The 20,059-nt window shown below is 46.2% G+C and overlaps 2 protein-coding genes across 2 annotated transcripts in view; one reads left to right on the top strand and one right to left on the bottom strand.

The window, feature by feature from the left end:
• T265_13549 (hypothetical protein) overlaps nt 1-20,059 on the bottom strand; it is a gene marked incomplete at both ends in the record, with an annotated part of 81,156 nt that overhangs the window by 20,493 nt on the left and 40,604 nt on the right. The window contains 12 exons of the mRNA XM_009169432.1: nt 1,277-1,365; nt 1,400-1,848; nt 2,315-2,514; nt 2,614-2,867; nt 3,941-4,119; nt 6,344-6,548; nt 7,049-7,360; nt 7,927-8,046; nt 9,919-10,075; nt 12,804-12,972; nt 16,004-16,742; nt 17,064-17,426. Of these exons, the coding sequence (XP_009167696.1) occupies nt 1,277-1,365; nt 1,400-1,848; nt 2,315-2,514; nt 2,614-2,867; nt 3,941-4,119; nt 6,344-6,548; nt 7,049-7,360; nt 7,927-8,046; nt 9,919-10,075; nt 12,804-12,972; nt 16,004-16,742; nt 17,064-17,426 (3,236 nt within the window). The remainder of the gene's footprint in view (nt 1-1,276; nt 1,366-1,399; nt 1,849-2,314; nt 2,515-2,613; nt 2,868-3,940; nt 4,120-6,343; nt 6,549-7,048; nt 7,361-7,926; nt 8,047-9,918; nt 10,076-12,803; nt 12,973-16,003; nt 16,743-17,063; nt 17,427-20,059) is intronic.
• Nucleotides 19,397-20,059, top strand: part of T265_04613 (hypothetical protein) — a gene marked incomplete at both ends in the record, with an annotated part of 11,717 nt that continues 11,054 nt past the window's right edge. Inside the window, one exon of the mRNA XM_009169395.1 lies at nt 19,397-19,414. Coding sequence (XP_009167659.1) covers nt 19,397-19,414 — 18 coding nt within the window. The remainder of the gene's footprint in view (nt 19,415-20,059) is intronic.

Genomic DNA, 20,059 nt, shown 5'->3' with positions numbered 1-20,059 from the left:
GGTAGAATGAATGATCATCCCTGAAAGGGAATCGAGTCTGTAGAGCCCGCAATGACAGATTATACGGAGCAGCCAGTAAAATTTTCCATACTGCAAACGAAGATGATCAAGCAGTCAACAGTCAGAAAGGGGGCCAGAGCAATTGAATATATGAACGTTCTGGGTAAACACAAGAGGTCACGAAGAAAGGCCTCAGAATATATAAAAAACGGCGTCCTTCTATCAACCATGATTCGCATGAAAGTTCCCATAAAAAGTTTCCACGAGGGGGGCTAAAATATCCCTTCGCTGTATATTCTCTTCGATCGGTTACTGTTGAGCGACTGAATGAGCAAAATATGCAGTGGGTAGTGAAGCATCGGTGTTGAGCACTGATGTTATGCTGTCGATGATGATGTGGCTAAGAAGTGCGTCTTGTTTCGGAACCAAATCGATAGAATTCCACTTAGGATGGGCAGCGCCAAACACACTTTACTCAACCTGCATTTGGAAACATCTGAAGAACCTGTAGTCGGGTGTTAGCCTATGGTTCCGAACCTGAGTGAGTGCGGCTGGTACAGAAAGCGGGGTTTTTGAAAACAAAAAGGTGCCTAATGGAAAGTAGGTTGCGATCATCAGGTCAGAAGGGAGAAAACTAAACAATCGGGCGTTATAGTGTAGGCAAAGGAAGACTGGGAGTTTAAGACGCCACAATGAGGAGAAAATCCTACGACTAACCGACACCCTAAGAGAGAACCATTGGAAAAGAATACACTTTCCTGAAGCGGATTAATTTCTTCTTCCTATTGTGGTTTTTCTTAGCTGTGTATGCGTGAGAAGGAGGGGTTAACTTGGACTGAAATCACACAAATCACTTCCAGCAAATCGCGGTATCGGAAACAGGCCAACACACAAGCAATCGATCAATAGGAGAATTCAAATTCAAAAGCAGAACAAGAAATACCGTGTGGAATCGATATACATATTCAAGGACACAAAGTTGTGTTGAAGTGTATAGGTGCGTCGGAAAGAGAATATAGAGTAGATATCTGTTGGTTGTGTATTTCCGGGTTGGCGTAGTGATGAGAGTCTACCATTTGTACCGAACGACATGTATGGATGGAGCCAGGATAAAAGATGGGGTGATTTCTCCCAGGCTTATCGAAGTGAGGTAGAGTAAAAGCTGTGCAAATATCACAGAATGATCGAAGGCAAATATTAAGAAAAACAAAGGCAGAAACAAACGGATGCGGAAGTGAATAATTTGGACTAGATGAGCTTGTTTAAATCTGAGTACCTGAGCAAAAAAAGTGGGGCGAGGGGGTAGGTGGGATCGGCTAACCGTCAGGAGGGTTGTCGCTGTCGTTCGATGATCCGGACGATAGGCTGAACGCGGAAGACACCGAAACTGAGGACAGACTTGAGTCGGAATCGCCGGATGAATCGCTTTGAGGACTGAGAAGGTCTAGAGCAGCTTGCTTATCTCGCTCCACTGTGACCGCATCTTCATCCGTAACATCGGGTGCCTTCTCTGAATCGGCCAGTGCGGGGTACTCTGGAAAGTAACTGATAGAGCTATCGACTGAGGCTGGAGGTGGAGAGGTTGGAGGAGCCGGGTGTTCGAGATCATAGGTTGGTAGAAGTAAAAATGCATCCAGGAGTTGTGCGCCAAAGTTACCTAGGTGACCCGGATTGATTTGATGTCCACTGGCCAGTGGATCGGAGTTGACGGGGGTATCAAGTTGAGGCGCGTCGATGTTACGCGTCACGCCACAGTAGGAGGCTTCTATCGTGAAGGAACGGACGACGCTGAATTCTCGCCAGACAGCGATGCGAGCTGCAGTTTCTTTCGCCCTATTGACCGAGTATCTGGAACAAAAACCACAGGTAACGGGAGTGCTCAGGCTAACAGTAAAAGCTGGGGAAGCAATTGACACCCAACTAAGAAGCCGTAACAACCACATGATAAAGAACTAATGGATACGGTATTCAGAGCCCGAGATAGCTCAGTGCTTAAAGCGCGCACTCACTGACCGGAAGGTCTGTGGTTCGAACCCAGCCCCAGCATCTCGAATGCACCTGTCAAAGCTCGAAAAACCTGGCAGGATCTCAAAACTCAGGCTTTCTTCCAGTACCATGACAAGTAGGTACCGAAAAGGTGTTGCAGTCGGCAGGTGATTTGATATGATACGGAATTAAACGTCTTAGAAGAATCTGAGAGACAATTAAACCCGATGCAATCACGGTAAGCGAGTTCCAAAAAGCATGTTGCGGGACTTGTCTTTTAGCGTTCTTTACTTCATCAAACATACGGAGGGAACGTAGAAGAACTCACAAACAGGACCGTTTCGCAAAGGCAGGAGCCACGGTGTCCAATACTTCAGCCAGGTGACGATAGGAGCGGTCCTCCACACCTCGGCCGTAGCTGCGGTAGGTCGGGTTGTGAAGATCCGGACTCTTCCAGGACTCCAGCGGGCTACAGCCATAGATGAAGATGTTTTTCATGCGCGAATGACCATGAAAGTCGATATATATCTGGCGAAGAGCAAAGAGAGAGAGAGAGAGAGAGAGAGGTTACACATCTGTTTGTATGGATTCGAGATCATTTAGGATTTATTAACTAGACTGACTTACATACGGCTGTCTTTCACAGGCATGAAGCAAATGCAACAGCTTTTTGGTGTGGTATATGGTTGGGTGGATATCGACCGATGGGTTGATCCAGCGCCGATTGAGGTCCTTACCAGCCATGGAACACCGATGACTGGACGAAAACGGATGAGAGAGACACACAACAATCAAGATGATGGAGATTTGAAATGAATGTACTTCGCGAATCGAGAGCATTATCCGAATGTGTCCCAACAAGACACACAGATGAAAGAAACCTGAAGACAACGAACCTTGAATAAGCCCCAAGAAAGGCGAAGCTAGTGGTGGGTGGTGTCGAATAGTTTTCAGCAACCCTGTAAGTAGTGTGTTCCGTTAGGAAAATCTACTCAATTATCATGTCAATTGAAATATGAGGCGGCTTTTGTGCAACGAACTCCATTAAAGAATACTATAAACGGGAAGTTTAGCGTAAACGGCTGTGGTTTGCGAATTTCGCATGGTTTCGGTTCAAGAAGAACACAAGGTTGATGGGAAATCGGGTACCGTGCCTAGCCCAAGAAAAAGGACGAAACGGACGGGTAGGCTGTCAAAGGGTTTTCAGAGCAGTGTAACGGTGATACTACTGATGGAGAGGCACGCGAGTAGTATGTGCTGTTCTTGGAGTTTCGCTTTGCGTCTCTTGAAAAGGGGAGATCTGTTGCGGAAATGGTGGAGCCGCTTTGTAACATTTGCTTGGATTCGAGCAATGAATGATTGGACTTCGGATAGGGTTACAAGTTTACGCAACGGCGACCGGTGTTTAAAATTGACGCCATTCGATCGGGTCACAACCAGTCCTCGATAGTCGCCCCCCGGAACAAAGATTACTGGCCCACGGTGATCTCCGCGTGCGAGGATAGTTTATACAAACCGAGCGAGCAAATAATGTGGTCTAACACCATCAAAAAGCCGGGGCAGCAAACATACATTTCAAGTCCTTTTGTGTCATCCACATGAAACAACAACATAGTAATTTCGCGCACCTACGCTTCCGACATGCGCAAAGTTTATCACACCACCACAGTTGCCAACATTCATACACAATTGCACATATAATTGTGCTTTCCGGGTGACTCTGAGCCACCGCATGCAGTTGTCCCGTTCTGGAAAGGTCATCCGGAAAATTTGGTTTCGCAACATCGAGCTGGTCGGTTTAGTCCCGATTTCGTGACAACAGGAACAAGTTAGTATGACAGAACTAGCCAAGCACGCGACAGTTTTTGACCACTTAGGTTAGAGACCGAAGGAATATCATACTTTAGCGAAATACACTGATTTGCAAGCTAAATTGGTTTTTCGAGAGACTCACCTGGAACCGAGCTGAATCTCTCGTTTGTGATGTTTCCAGGCAACTGAATGTGCTGCACCAGGCCGCCCCATGTTTCAGTCGCTACGATATTCGAGATATCGCGATACATGTATATTCGTAAAGCACCACTCATCAGGTTGCTGAAACTTCTTCGACAGCCCACGACCGGTTTTGCCCTTCTTGGGGCTCATCAGGCGCGGTCTGGTGCAGCACATTCAGTTGCTTGATAACACCAGAAACGAGAGATCCAGCTGGGTTGCAGGTGAATCTCCCGCAAAAACCGAATTAGTTTGCAAATGAGTGTATCTCGCTAATTTCGTGCAATTCGGGTTCATGCAGAACACAAGGTTGACGGTAACCCGATGACTGCGCCCACCTGATGAGCCCCAGGATTGGCGGAACCGGTCGTAGGCTGTCGAAGTGTTTCCAGCAACCTTTTGAGTAGTGTACTACGTTTATAAATATCACATTTCAGCAAACCAAGATTGTTTAGCCCTCCAAGCCACAATATTCGTACAATGGGTTAATTGAGCTGAAAAAATGACCGAGCCACTCTCGAGTCGATGACTTTTCTTGCACCACGAAAATGCGTGCGCACAGGCTCACGTCAATCATAGTGGCGTGTTGATGACGCGTGCGGCATCAACGGTGGTCGCTGATGTTTTGTCCGGATGAATGTTGTAGGTTGCGAGACCCTAGAGGTTGTGCTCTTTTTCGTTTTTTGCTCTCATTATCACAGGGCTTCAGTCGGGGCATGAATACACAGTGGTTGAGCACAAGGGTTTATCAACCCGGTGTTGTTCTCACTACTGCTTACCAGGTTTGAGTAGTTTCACTGGGGTCACGTAGGAATGACCGCAAAATTGGTAACAAGAAAAGGTTCATTGTGAAGGATGGGGTTAGCGAAACCGTCATTGTTGGACAGAGGTCTTATACCCAATTAACTACAATGGATACGTTTTACGATTTTTTTAACTGGTTCGTGGTTTGGCGGTTCTAAGGCTTCCACTGTCACCTTTTCATATTAAGCCATTTCTATGAACAAAAAGGTATTTTCTACCGACTTGTTGCCCGTTGTCTCGTTTATTGAAGGGGAACCAATGTGATACTACTGTGCTTTACTAGTAGTCGGGCAGTGAAAAGCGACACACAGCAAGTAGGGATAAGAATAGATTTAGGGAAATTAATCGGGTGATGTTACCCAAGTAGTCAGCCAGCTGATTATCTATTCAATCAGTCACGTGATCAGCTGCCCGGTCTCGGACGAACTTGTGTGGGATGGGAACTGCAGCTGGCGGAAATCAGTCAGGCCTGTAGTTCTGTTTATCACGTTCACTTGGGATGGCAGACTGCCAGTGCATGCGTAATCGTCAGTAGGTGTTTTAGTAGTACAAATGGATCAACCGACTCAGTAATAATGACGCTACTGGTTGTTGATCAGGTGGCTGTTGATCTGTTCGCCGAACTTGTCAACCATACGAGGAGACATCATCATCACCCAACTGCGCACTGATGATGACTCTTCGTATGGTGANCCATTCGAGGAGACATCTTCAGTGCGCTGTTGGCACACTAAAGCACACCAGCGCACTGAAGATGTCTCCTCGAATGGTGACGAAACGTCTGCAAATCAATTGCCAAGCTCGGTGAACAGATCAACAGCCACCTGATCAACAACTGATAAACTCACCCGAGCCACCAATATTTCAACACTACTAATGACACTACTGTATTGCTGTTTGAGTAGTGCAAACTAATCTCAAAAATATAGAGAGCACGACGAGGGCTGTGGAACGAAATGACAAAACGTTGCATGATGAGTACTTTTCCAGTCGACAGGGCGCAATGTGAGGCTAGTACAGGGTAAAAGGACTTGTGGCCAGACAGACCTATTTATTCAACGGACGCTAGTCACAAGCTTCCTATCTTTGGGATGACCGTCTCCTGTGACAGGATGCGTTTACACAATGAGTAGGAAAGTGGCACTTTGATTCGGGTTTTTGATGGCATGAGGGGGTCCTTCGAATTCGATCATAAAAGGGGTAGTTATTCATTACAACGGATATCGAATTTGACTGGCACACGGTAAGGCGAAAACCAACGGTTTTTAGCCTGCACGTAAGCGTTCATTTCTACCGGTACATTAGAGCTGCGAAACACGCCACATCGATAGGACCACAGTAAATTGCACAGACATGAGTCGTCTCAAACCCACGTCTTTTATCGGTGAAGTACTCTCGTTTGATGGATAGTTCAAGGAAACTGGATCCCCCCGAAAAGATGTTTCAAAGGGAACTCAAAGTACCTGATGAGACCCTTAAAGCAGGTCGTCCACAAGTTCCGCATCTTCCATAAATGAAAAAAAATTACAGAAGATGGCAGATAAGATCAAATAGTACGTACTTCCCGCAAATAACTCCATCTGGATTCAACATGGGTACAATTTTGAAAATGAACGTTCGACGCAGTTGCACCATCTTCTCTTCGCTTGACACGAGTCGATCGATCAGACCTTGCATCACCCAGCTGGAATTGGACTCACCCGAATGAACACGCGCAGTGAGGAATATGTAGGGCTTTTGATCCGAAATGATGGCATTGTCCTGAACTGGGAGTGGGAAAAGATAAAGCCGTTGGTAACGGTGACTATGCACGGGAACCGCAAATCTTTCCCTCCAGGCCTGAGCAAATAAAGAGCACTAGAGACGGTGTCAGACGAAACAGGACGAGTATTGCCTACTGACTAACAGAATATCGTATTTCACAAAAGGATCGGAATATCCACATTGACTAAATACACCATGTGTATGATAATGACATCTGCACAGCCGGGTTTATCGGATTCTGTTTCACCACTGGATCGTTAGGTCGGATCGACGTTCGCCTGGTCTATAGCTAATAATTGAAACTGCACCTCGAGACGTACTGTATTCATTAGGATAACGAAACAATTTTTCAAGCTTTGAAACTTTCAGTAAGGATAGAATTACAGCTTGGAATGTTGAGTGCACTCGAGCGACGCAACTTCATACAATCAACTGGGAAGTTCTAGAAACCGAATGTGACAGAACACCAGGGAGGCCAGGCATTAGGTACCAAGTTACTTACCGCTTGGACTCTCCGACGATTTGAGTTCCCTCTTTTGCTGATCCAGACTATCATTCTCCCCGCTTTGATTATCAGGAAGCTCTGTGATTGTGATGACGGGAACTGGGTTTTCCAAGATAGTCCGTGTCAGCTGCTGGACGCGGAAGTACAGCTTGCGGTCACCGGAGGAAGACTGCTCTTGCCAACGAGAGATATCCGCCAACAGTCTCGTGTAGGTGTATGGATAATGGTAAGCCAAGTAGCAGACATCTCCCGTATGAGGGAACTGAATGGTAAATGTTGTTGTGTGATACGTGTTCCCATCCGCAACACCTGAAAGATATGATGCAGCGATTTTTAGGACTACAACAAACTACTGTTATTCGCACAGTAGTTTGGTGGGAAAGAAAATATTTCTTCCACAGGTATGCTTGCGAGGGCGTGACTGATAGCGTACCGTATGGGGAATGCTTCCGACTTTGTTATAATGAAATTTCATTTGCATCCAGTGAGTGGTCTATAATTTTCTACATCGTTCGAAGTGAATTCCACATATGTACACGTATATAGTGGCAAACCGTAGTGAAACGGCCTGGTGTGTCAGTCCCTGCCACCTGGGTTCTAGAACGTCCAGCTGAATGAAGAACCAGGTAATACGGTGGGATAAAAGGAAACAAGGACACATTGAAGAACCATTTCAAAGGAGATATTCCATCCGGATATGATTAAATGATGAATGACTGTATCAAGGGGACTCAGTGCCAAAGCGGATCGATAGCAAAAGATACTACTAACTTTAAACTGAGTTTCTATGAACAGTCAGAATACGCGACGCGATACACCTGAATTCCTCAATACAGAGAACGTTACGTAATAACGAATGAGAAAGACTGACTCACGTTTCCCGTGAGTCGTGCGAACAAAGTGATTCCGATAGTAGTTTATAAATTTGCCCGCACGTCTCCAATAGCAGCGACCATCCAGTGCTTCGCGGACAGAGAAGAGTAGGGGCTGCATACCTGAGAGAGAGGGAGAGGGAGAGAGTTGTTGTTCGTAGGCCTGACAGTGCTCATGCCAAAATGATGATAATGTAACCACCAATGAGGATACATTCAATCAATAGATCAGCAATACAATGGACTGAAAAATTTAGGCATGGTTTTTGAGCAGTGTCAGCAAAATGATCACAGAAAGTAATAAGCATAACGGTAAAACTTTGGATTATTTATGGACGCGCCGTATGGGCGTAGGGCAAAACTATCCAATCACAAATGACCTGGCTTCAGCCAATGGGGAACGAGACAAACTCAGGCTACGGAGAACTAATCAGCACACAAGCCGGATAAAAAGGTTGACGAGTTTCTGTGTCAATACCGATGAGAAAAAACGCAGTTTAATTTCCTGTTCGGTGCAGCTATTTGAACTCTGTAAGAGTGTCGTCAGGTATGAAAGGGTACGGGATCTTTGGTGCGGTGCAGCGGAAGCAAATAACTGCTGCGAGCAAGGTCATAATACCGAGCAGAGCTTAACATGCGTCAGAATGGGGCTACCGGTTCAAGTCCCAGAAACAGCTACTGGTTTGGAAGATGAAATCGCGTGTTCAGGGTTGTTCCGTAGGTTCGATTGTACAAACAATGTCCTACATGACCAAAACGACGGACAGATAATCAGCCCAATAGGTCTTGGAGAAATCACGGGACCTGTGGCAAGATCAGTTCAGTAGAGGGCACGTGACCATGAGAAGATTATTGACCTGATGCAGCAAGACCAATTATGCCTTTTACTTGTCAATATTCATTACATTCAATTGTTCGACATAGCCGTATGGAGTAGAGGAAAATCAATTAATAAAATTACTGGGATGCTGGTAACGGGAAATTTCGAATGAGAAGGGAACACGTAGCGACTACCCACCTGTCTACTTACCCCTAGAACTAATTCTATCAGTACATCCACATTGACTGTCTATTATCTTGTTTACCCCACAACCACGAGCATCACCTACCATTTCCTCAGCACCTACTTCTCTCTTTCGCTAAGGTGAGAAGTATTTGTAGGGGTCACGCGTCACAAACACTCAAACCACGTGACAATTCCTGTCTCACTTGCAACCCTAGCCGGCAACGTGTACACCACAAATTCTCATCCATTTTTGTTTACGCGGCCACTACTTGCGTAACGCGAACAGGATTATGAACTTCATTCAACACATCAGGTCAAGTTGTATTCATGTTCGTGCAAGCATCAAACACGAAGGGACACCCCTCTCTTCACACTGCACACAATATATAGGTGTTAGGCAGGAATCCACGCGGATCCCACTATACCGCACGTCTTTAGGCGCTGCTACGGCCGAGAAGTCTGGCCCACTCGAGGTTGGCCCAGAATTCGGGACGCTTGCCGGTCCGGCATCAAGACGAGATCTGATTGGTCAACAATCTGGACGCGTTAATAGATCTTGTGCACCTTTGGTGGTTGTTTTGACGTGAACGCTAGCTTGGAAGGTTCAGACCGAGAACTAAGCTGAGGGAAATACCGTTACTACAATACAACTAGACTCAACACACACTAGCGCTCACAGGACAGGAAGTCAACAGAGCTCCGCAAGTCGCCACGGCAACTACGGAACACGTGTAGCGGCTAAACTGCAGAGAAGACACGTCCCGCGTCCGGAACTTCACTCAGGAACTCTCAACAAGTGTCCTCAAACGATACGTCACCTTTTGGCTTATTCCACTTTTCGCATTGTATTTATTTTTGTCAAGTGCACCCAGTACATTCTAGTAAGCCAGACATTTGTTGGTGCTTACCACATTCTGATAATCAACTTAATTACGTCACAACTAGAACACTGACAATAATGAGTCAATACGACTGAAGCAACCCCTTACCCGATGTGAACTGGCTGCTGGGCTTTTCACAATTGATAATGTTGAAGCGATAGTCCACATCTGCCTCGACGTTTGACACACGAAAATAGAACCATTGCAAATTCGAAATTGTATTCACATCCGGACTGAGAATCAAATCGTATTCGTACTGACGGACCTGGTTTGAGGGAGAACAGAAGAGGGGATTTAGTAGATTGAATCAGGGGGCATCAGCAAAGTATCTAAGCATCCTTTACTGCATTTAGCTCCAAGACACCATATGTTACGACTCAGATGAACGATTTAGGCGAAGGAGGCCTGCATGGGAGCCTCCCTTGTTGTTGTTGTTGCCAATAATGTCTTCGCTGCTACCTGTGACAAAAATAAAAACTACAATCTCACCCATGCTGGTGAAAGTTCCATGACACTTGGTTTGACCTTGAAATTTACGGTGTAGGCTCAAAATGCTGACGGGCTTACGCATGTTCGTTTTGCTAGGACCAGCTAGGGTAGTTGCGAATTGGAGCGGAAAAGGGGATGGTGTGAGGATGAATGTTTCGCCTCACCCTTATTCACGCGCGTCCAGTTCTACTGCCACACAATCTCGGAACCTGAAAGCTGTGGTTATGTTATACTCGTCCGGCCAACTATGTGCCGATATAACGATAAAGTCTTGATCAGAATTGCCCGCCACACACACTATCCAAAAACCTGATTATACTACCACATTCCATTTTTAAGCGCACGGATTTTTCTTTCGTTCAGCAGTAGCACCCTGGCTGTTTTGGGGAGTTCCGCGTGAAAGTCAGAGAGATGAACTAAAAACAGACAGGTGATACCTGCATGGAAGCAATAGAGGTCGGAGATGATGGGGCATTGGGCGTCAAGGCCCGGAGTCAACAACGAAGGGGTTTTCGTGTATTCACGCGGACCTCGAGTACTGGCCAACCATGATAGTAGGACCAGGGAAGGAGGAGAGCTGTTCGCAAGAGTGAGTATGGCAGTTGCGCCACTACTCACAAGTAATCATAACGAGAGGAAGATGGACTAAAAGCAGACAGGTGATGTCTGCACTGAAGCAATAGAGGTTGGAGATCATGGGACATTGGGCGTCAAGACCCAGAGTCAACAACGAACCTCGAGTACAGTGCTCAAACCAAGATAGTGGGACCAGGGAAGGAGGAGAGCTGTTCGCAAGACCCAGAGTAACGAACCTCGAGTACAGTGCTCAAACCAAGATAGTGGGACCAGGGAAGGAGGAGAGCTGTTCGCAAGAGTGAGTATGGCTGGCAGGCCACTACTCACAAGTAATCATAACGATAAGTGGTTCACAAATACGTCAGTTTAGTTTGTTCCTTAGGTGAGGACAGAGAATAAGACTCAGAACAGAACAGTGGTACGGCTGATACCGTATGCAAGAAAGTGATCGGACTGAAAAGGAAACGCCTAGCAACCGATTCCAAGAACTGACAGTACGTAAATCCCACTGAGTGCTGAGTTCTCACTGTAAGTGACAGACAAACCGACCATCAGAATCAAAGCGCAGTGGATTGGTTTGCAAGGAGCGTGTTGGAAGCAGCGTGCAACACACCACGCGACTGTACAGTAGTTTTTGAAATGCTGAAAACTGAGCGGCAGAGAGGATATGCCTCATAAACATCCTGGCAATCAGGAGCAGTCGTTTGCCAAATGAAAGGACATTCCCTTGTTTGGTACTTTAAATAGTAGAATAAAGTTGTCACGAATTGTTCATATCAGGAAACATCAGAACAGTTGGTCCCTAGTCCTGTGGAAAGTAGTAACCACGTTGGGCAACGTATAATTTAGTGACAATTTAGCAACTCGCATTGATTGGTTGAGTGTTCTTCTTGTGTAGAACTGGTGTGGGATTCGAACACGAACAATTAGAAAAGAGAGAACCAATCAGCTGGGTCCCCTACAAAAAGGACATCGACGTAATTGTTTAAAGGCGTCCGACTAAGCAAGCCTATCGCGCAAAGTGATAATCCCTATCCAGCGGTGGCTCAATACCTGGCAAAGCAATCCACAGTTTCAATCCTTCTTGTTGAAAAGCCCGGAATTACAGTCGACGTGTGTCGAGCGAGGAAAAACTGCGCATCGCACGGAACAATCAGGAGATTAGAAACTGCAAAATTTCAGGTAGAAGCGGAGCACTTCACACCAGAGCTAAGAGTAGTTGGTCGGCAATGTGAATATCTCGCACGCAGACAGGGTGTAGTAACAACTGAATCTCTCGTTTATGATATTCTACAACTGAATGTGCTGCACACAGGTCGCCTCATGTTTCAGTTGGCACGATATTCGAGAGATCGAAGTATATTTTCATAAAGAAAACTACTCACAAGGTTGCTGCTTTGCAAATGAGTGTATTTCTCGAAAACAGTCCAACTTGAGTTCAAGTAGAACATAAGGTTGACGGTGGAAACTCGGGGACTGCGCCTACCTGATGAGCCCGAAGTGGGAGGGCGAAACCGGTCGTGGGCTGTCGAAGAGCTTTCATCAACCTTGTGAGTAGTTTCCTTTATGTAGTAACACACATTATTCAACAAGGCACTCCAAGTCACGTGGCCTGGTGTTGACCACTTCACCGCACCCGCATCTCATAGGAGAAGCCTAATACGACCTGGTACAATATATATCTCCTTAGGTCAGAATCCGTGCAGCGTAGAAAAGTACCGGACCCGACGACATACTCCATGAAGAGAGGATGGAATTCGCGTGATGAACAGGACCGCCGTTTCGCCAGGTGGATACTCAATCAATCAATCAATCGAACAAACGAACAATGGAATAATTAATTTGTTTCACCGGAGACGGTCATCAGGGTGCCAACACATGTCTGAAGTTAAACCCGAGGAATACCATACTGGCCGATCCCGGCTTACCTGTATCGCCTTCCGAAGATTTCCTGATTCGAATCGCGATTCGAATTCCAGATGACCCTTTTCCATATCAAAGTGGTTGATTCTGGAAGATGAGAGTAACAGAAAGGTGGCGGAAATCAGGCTTGAAAGCCGTGACATTAAGCCCGACCGAACGTTTGAGACACTGAGCCTGAAAAGTTGGCCTAACATCGGGATTTCTACAAAACGTCGTCGAAGAGGTGGCGATTAGTATGCTGGCACGCCGCCTTCAAGTATTACTCATTCCACGTATAGTGCTCCGTTTTAAGAAAGCATATACTCTTCATATCGTACATGGTGTATCATCGCGACTGGCCAAAATCTGGCTCTTGATGAAAGCTCTAGGGTGCACAAGCTATGAGAAAGCGGATTGTGACTGAGCCATAATGCTCTCGTTATGGGGTCAATGACTCTCTGAGGCAGAACTTTACGACAAAAACTGAGATACTTTTAGCCAGATGGGGAATGCAGCGGATGACCTGCTTTTGCATCGATGCACTACAAGTCCACGGAGTGTTTATCAGTTTTCTGTCGCATGTGAACACTATTTTGTCCGTATTATTAATACGACCACCTGACGACCGAGATATTCACTGGAGGCATTTCGGTCCTTTTTCGCACATCAACTTGGACGCACCCACTGCTTGCTTGGGCATGCTGAAAAAAACTCAGGTCCTAGATAATTTTCGAGAAAACGAAGGCAACAAGGTTTGTTTCTCCTGCTGTTCTGATTCGTACTCGCTTGCGAAACAGTTACCGAACGATCACTATAGTAAAAAGGCTCCGTTAATTACAATTTTGATAAGGTTTAGGGTCTGCAGGTTGGTGCGGCGAGTCTGGGCACCCATCAAATAAGAGTTCACTTGCAATGGTGTTGTATACGCACGCAATGTTTCAATGAAATTTATTCCCGACACCACAAATGAAGGAAACTAGCAGACTTTGTTCACGCCTTGATGGCGTATGCATGAGCGAGCGTTGCTCACGCAGCTGTCATGAGACCTCACTGGGGAAGCAATAGTCGGTTAGCTTTGAGCTGTCCTCTAATCGACAGATTCGGAAGGGAGAGAACGTACTGCATCAGAATTGATAGTGGCTGTTCTGAGATCCGTCTATGCGCTCAAGAATAGCACAAGCACAGTCGCGGCATCACATACAGCTATGGTTATGCCATCTCAGTTATGATCGATGTCTTCCGAGGAGACTGTATGTAATGCACTGCACACTGTACGCTTTGGTATGTTTCTATAACTTGCGGTTCTCAAAACTTTTCCACTTCTAAACGAGAAGCTCGCTCTGTGGAAGGGGGTTATATGGACCAACCTGTGTACTCCAAAACGGTAGGCGGCCAAGGACGAAAACATGCCATCAGTGTTTGACTCCAAGAGTGCTCAGCTGTAGGGGGACGGCACCCAATTTGTCTAAACCCAGTGCTGTTGAGAAACGATTGGTGATCAGGACAAAGTTGCGAAATACGTTCACCGTTATCACTGCATCCAGACTAAACATAATCATCTTCGTCAGCTGTAATAACCGCGTACTCATCCTACAGTGGTTGTAGCTGCCGCAGTTTCGTTCACCGATTATTTGGGGGGAGAGGGGTAGGTAGCTGCGCATTGCAGGCGGGAGCTGATAGTTTGGTGTATAAATCCAGCACTGTCAGTGGGATGTCAAGTGTGGGGGGGGGGTTGGAAAAGGGGGGATGCAGATGCACGAGCGCCATTGAGGGCGCGACTGGGACATGTCTGATAATGTCTCTAGCCATTGATGTGGCCCGTCTCGGGGTCCCCATCCAGGAAGACGGCAGTGACCAGCGCAGCTGAGTTTGGTGCTTAACACACCTTCAAGGCGTGTTTCTCAAGAACTGAAGCGTCCTACAATGACCAGCACTTCGCGGCAGACAAGAGGACGGTCAGTCCTTGATAGAAGATGTCTTTCAGTTAATCAGATATAGAGTTCGTTGGTGAATAAATGTACACGACAAAAAGCATTCACTATCTCGACCAGCGAAGCGTTTTTATCATCGTAGAGAGTTGTAGAGGTGACTAGTCGAGTAACAAAGTGCCAGCTCGCGAAATTGAGACTATACCAACACAGGTGCGACTCACTGCAGCAGCTGCAAGATCACTGGAAGTTTGTGGTCTGCAGCGTAGGCTCAGCTAATTTACCGTGATCCCGTATTCACGTTTCGGAGTACGTGAAGTGGCTGCCTATTGATCGATCTATCTAGGATCATTCACATTAAACGCTACGATGAAAGTGGGAGAACGAGCCAGGAATGGAAGACGCCAAGCGATAAATGTGAGCAATATCAACTGCCCAACTGCGGTGCCTGCGGTTGTGGTTCATATTAGGGTGATTTTCACGTGGAACTGGTTGAGAGTTAAGGGCGAATAAGGTACCCGGGCCCATGTTGCGCGGATTGAGATACTTCCATGGCGACCAAACATAGATAGAAGGACCACCAGCATCTTTAACCGAAGGATTTGGCCGGTGTGCTGGCAGTGGTGTTGGGCGTGAGGCTGAGTGAGCAACTCAAATTTTAAGGAACCAATCGCCATGCTTCTTCCAATCCAACCTGAATGACCACAAGATCGCGTTTTCCTGACCTTTGTGTATCAACCGATTTCATAAGGGAGACTACGTGGATGTTGCATGAGCATAGCTCAATGGGTTACTGAGGTACGCAAGCCGTGCACAAACCACGATAAGGTCCAGTCTCTTCGAGACGGCTTTTATGGCTAGAAGTTCGAAGCGCAATATTTCCTATCTACTGTAAATTATGACTGGTGGGCCATGCTACAACATACGCGCAAATGCTCACATGGACCCAGCAACTGATCATGTTAAAAATCGCTCAGCTGTAACCCCCTTCTGGTGCATAGCTGCCATGCCACTCGAAGGAAGCACGAGGGCTGGGGTACTACCAAAGACTTGACAAAGGAAGTCGAGAGGCAGAGGTCGGGTTCGAACCACGGACCTTCCGATCAGTAAATTCGCAAGGATGAAGCACGTTTTTTTCATGGGAAGTAATATCTTATGAGTAACTGGATAGCGAGGAGGGGATATGGCTGGATGTTACAGCGACGAACAGATGAGGCCTAGATGAACCCACCTGGTTGCAAACTACAAACGTAAATCGTAGGATAAATTCAACAGATGAAAGGGAGACTACCACTTACTGTGTCTCATCCTCATTGGTCATGGCACAGTCCACATGGGAACCAGACAATTCCAGCTCTGGCCCATAGACACATACAGAGGAATAATGTTGACTATTAGAGGTAGAGCAACGAACCGGTGTAGGTGACAGAATATTTGACGCAGCCAGTGGAGATCGATAAACAGATGGGTCAGAAGAGGCACATACGGACGAACTGGACTGTGCATTTGCCAACAGAGACGGACTAGTTCCAGCAACAGTCGCCACATCAGACTCGGAGCCGTGCGTTTTCACAACGGGTTGGTGCGGAAATAGCTGGTGAGCACGTGGGGAGTTTGATCGGGGTTGGAATTCCACATATTGAGGTGGCTGCGGCTGTTGGGGATTCGTGGACTCTCGCATCGCAGTCAATATGAGGTCGTCCAGATCGAACACGGTGCGGTTGAGCAAGTCATCTGGATCTATAAGGCGCCGAACATCATCCAAAATCTCCACGTGTGGAAGACCAGTCAGACTGTACGGTAGTCGAGGAGGAGGGCGTTCAACTAGGGAAAGTTTTTGTAGGTTACCAGTACTCTTTGAGATTCGACGCGAAGCACTAGAGCGCGGGGACTGGGATACGCTAGTTGTGCCTGTCGAAGAACGTCGCCCTCCGCTTATCTTCATACTATTTGGCCGATGGTCTAACAGTGACTTCGAAAGACCTTTCCGACCAGTGTCTACAGAAGGGATTTGTAAATGAACAGAACTTGGCGGGTCTAAAATGGAAACAGAGGAGACAAATTGTTAAAATTACGGTTTGAAGATACTACAAGACTGCAGTGGGTTGTAGAAATTTGAGCTCATTACACAACGCTGGTAGAATGCGTAATTACAAAGCTGATTCTGAGCTTGGTCGGCGCTTCTGATTGGTTCAACCCAAACTGACGGGCAAGGTGGTAGCCAATGGGGACTAAACAAAAAGACGTGAGTGATCAAATACACCGCTTAAGGTTTTTGAAATTAGCGAAAACATGAGGCGAAGTGCAATTTGAACAGCGGTAAATATGCTGATACGGGTTAACTTCCGAGTGACGCACCCTCAAGGCTCGAGTCCGTTCCCAGATGAGATTGAGTGGATTCGCTTGCATCCTGACAACTGAGTCCGTTCTCTTCAGCTGCTCCAATTCCACTGGAAATTAAACTGTCCGCTCCGGAGAGTACATCCGAAATTCTATTGTAAAACGGTTCAACATAAGGAGCATACGAAGCCCCGAGTAAATCGGGGTAGGCGATTGTCTGCAGTGGGACCAGAGTTTGTGTGTATCGGGCGTGGTTCAGATACGTATTGGCAAATGGAGTTATTGTTTCCGTTTCAGATGAGGTATCTTTCAGTTCGAACTTCACCCCATCTTTTGGAGATGCAGCTTGATCGCGAATTGCTGCTGATGGGGATGTTGCGTCTAAAGCAAAGAAAAAAAACGGGCGGAAATCAGGTGCAGCGTCAAATATCCTCTAATTGCAGGGTGTTGAGCTCAAGGACACTGGTCATTCCTGGGTGAAAACCCACAATGGGTTACGGTTTGCACAGATTTGGTGGTCGATCGATGTACCTGGGCACTGTGCATTCGAGAAGCCCACAAAGCCTGTCCAAGGGAATGGTCGTTCGAAAGTAAAAAGTGGATAATAGAAATTATTGTTAGACTATATTCATTTGCTCCTGTTGTCGGAAGACTCATGTGACGAGAGTGGATAATGGACGCTCGCTCGGCAAGCTGAACCGATCAGTTTTGGAGTTAACAGATACTCTGATTAGGGTGTTAATGTTGATTGAGCGGCCAGTCATATTTCAATATCTGTGTCGCACCAGTCCTCTGTCGATCGTCCGGTGGCTCAATGAAATCCAAGAATGTTTCCAGTGAGATAAGGCCACACACAGCTGACTTGTTTTGAATATTAATCTCGTACTCAATGCAACCGTTTCGGTGTCCAGCGAGAACCGATGGATGAGGGGAACAACATGGAATGGTAACATGAATAGTGACCTTGTTTCATTGCTGGCATTTGCACACGAAACTTCGAGCCCAAAACTTAGTAATGCTAATAATTCTGAAGATGAGCAGCCGCTAAAAACGATCAGAATGGCAGTCAGGAATCCAGTGTGTGGTTCACGGCAACAAGGGTTGAGAGGCCGAGAGACGCTGAAAGGCCTAAGCACTCTCACCAAGGCGACCAGTACCGCAAATCTCACGAGGTCTAGCGTGGATTGGATGGAACCTGTGAACATCAGACATGCTTTTACGGTACCGCCCACCACAATTCGCTGTTGGTCCCACTCGATCAACATGGTACGGCATTTTAGTTAGCAATGATAGCATTCGAAATTTGTAAGACAAAACCGAAGCACGAATGAATGAAAGATACGTGTTCAAACGCACATTAGACGTGCCGCGGGTACACTCAAGTCGAATGGTTTGTTGCCTGTAGGACAATGCAGAAAAGTGGACGGGGGAAAAGTTGAGTGCAAGCTTGTGACAATCATTCCGAGGTGTCCAAACCTCCAGATACAAATTGAGGTAGTCTGGGTAGAAAATGACGGCAACACCATTGACATCGATTAGCAGGCATAACTTTCAGCGTCTCCAACCAGGTACAAAGGGGATCACGTGGACCGCATCCTGGAGGCAAGTCTCTCTGAATTTTCGTTGTCACCTAGATCCAAGTGAGATGAGGGCTATGATCGAAACAAGGTCGATAGGTTGATCATGAGTTACTTCGAAGCGTTCTACCACCGTCAGTTGAAAAGCGTACATCTGAAGCACGGGTTCTGCAACTTCTTACTTTTCGACGAGGCCATCGCTCATTCATAACCTATTCCTCACGAGGATAAAACAACTTGACATATCAAGTGACCCGGTCTTTCGCAAAAACCTACTCCCAACAAAGATCTCCATCAAGAGGGTCGTACACAAACAACGTTCGCCATCCGCCCTGAGTAAATAGGCGATCCATTCAAAGTAGTACATCCGAAGAGGTATAGTACCCGAATTCTGTGAGGTTGTTCGCCTCGTTGGATCACTAACGCGAGGGTGGGTTTGGCTCGCGGACAAGGTCATTCGGAAACGTTATGAGAACCCAAGGATCGGAAATGCCGAATCTGTTTAAAAATTTAGAAATCCGAGTTAACTTCAATAAAGATACGATATTCTGCAGGTTGTAAGCAAGGGCTGACCGTTTAAGACAGTTCAGAACGCGGTCACGGTTGTTTTTTACTAGCATAATCCTGTACGACAACTTTTGAACATGAGTAGTCTTTAACTTGACTTGTCGGTTTAGCTCATACGTCGAAATTTGTCGGAAATCGTGACTACTACGGAGCACTCAAGTGTTATTCGTAATTTGGTCAATTCTCTGAAGAATCTGATAATCATTGATGTTGGATCGGATGAGGGTAAGTATAAAGTTAGTTGCTGCGTCACCTTGCGGTAAACGGCGCACCAGATCGATCTCGTTACATTATCCTGATGAGTCCCAGCCACGATGAAACAGTTGCTTCTCAGGAATTATCATCCCGTACGTTGTAAGGGGTCGTTTTCACTGATAAGGTGTCATCCTACCACGAATGTGGTCAGGCACCATTGTTTGCTTTCTAATTGGAAAGTCTTATACGGATCAAAGCTAGGCAAAAAGCTTCTGAATGTGGGCTGGCTACTGAAGGGGCACAGCGCTGCATACACTTGAACTATGATTGTCAAACTATTAATTGTCGAAGACTTTTTAGCAACCTTGTGAGTAGTTTCCTTTTGGAAAACATACTGCGATATCTCAAATATCGTGCCAACTGAATCACATTCAGTTGTAGAATATCAGGAACGAGAGATTCAGTTGAGTCTTTCGTGAAAACCGAATTGATTTGCAAATGAGTGTTTTCTAGATGGACGATTTCAGCAAAACGTCAAAGTTTTTCCATCGATCTTTTTAATTTTTTTGTATCAGATCTTTACTAACTGAAAGCAGAACGTATTTTGTATGATAATGTTCGAATAAAATGTTTAGAGAATTGCCGCTTGTTGAGAGGTAGTATTTACTGGTAGGC

The sequence above is a fragment of the Opisthorchis viverrini genome (genome assembly GCF_000715545.1).
Source record: "Opisthorchis viverrini unplaced genomic scaffold opera_v5_78, whole genome shotgun sequence".
NCBI classification, from domain to species: Eukaryota; Metazoa; Platyhelminthes; class Trematoda; order Opisthorchiida; family Opisthorchiidae; genus Opisthorchis; species Opisthorchis viverrini.
This window is presented reverse-complemented; position numbering and strand designations above follow the sequence as displayed.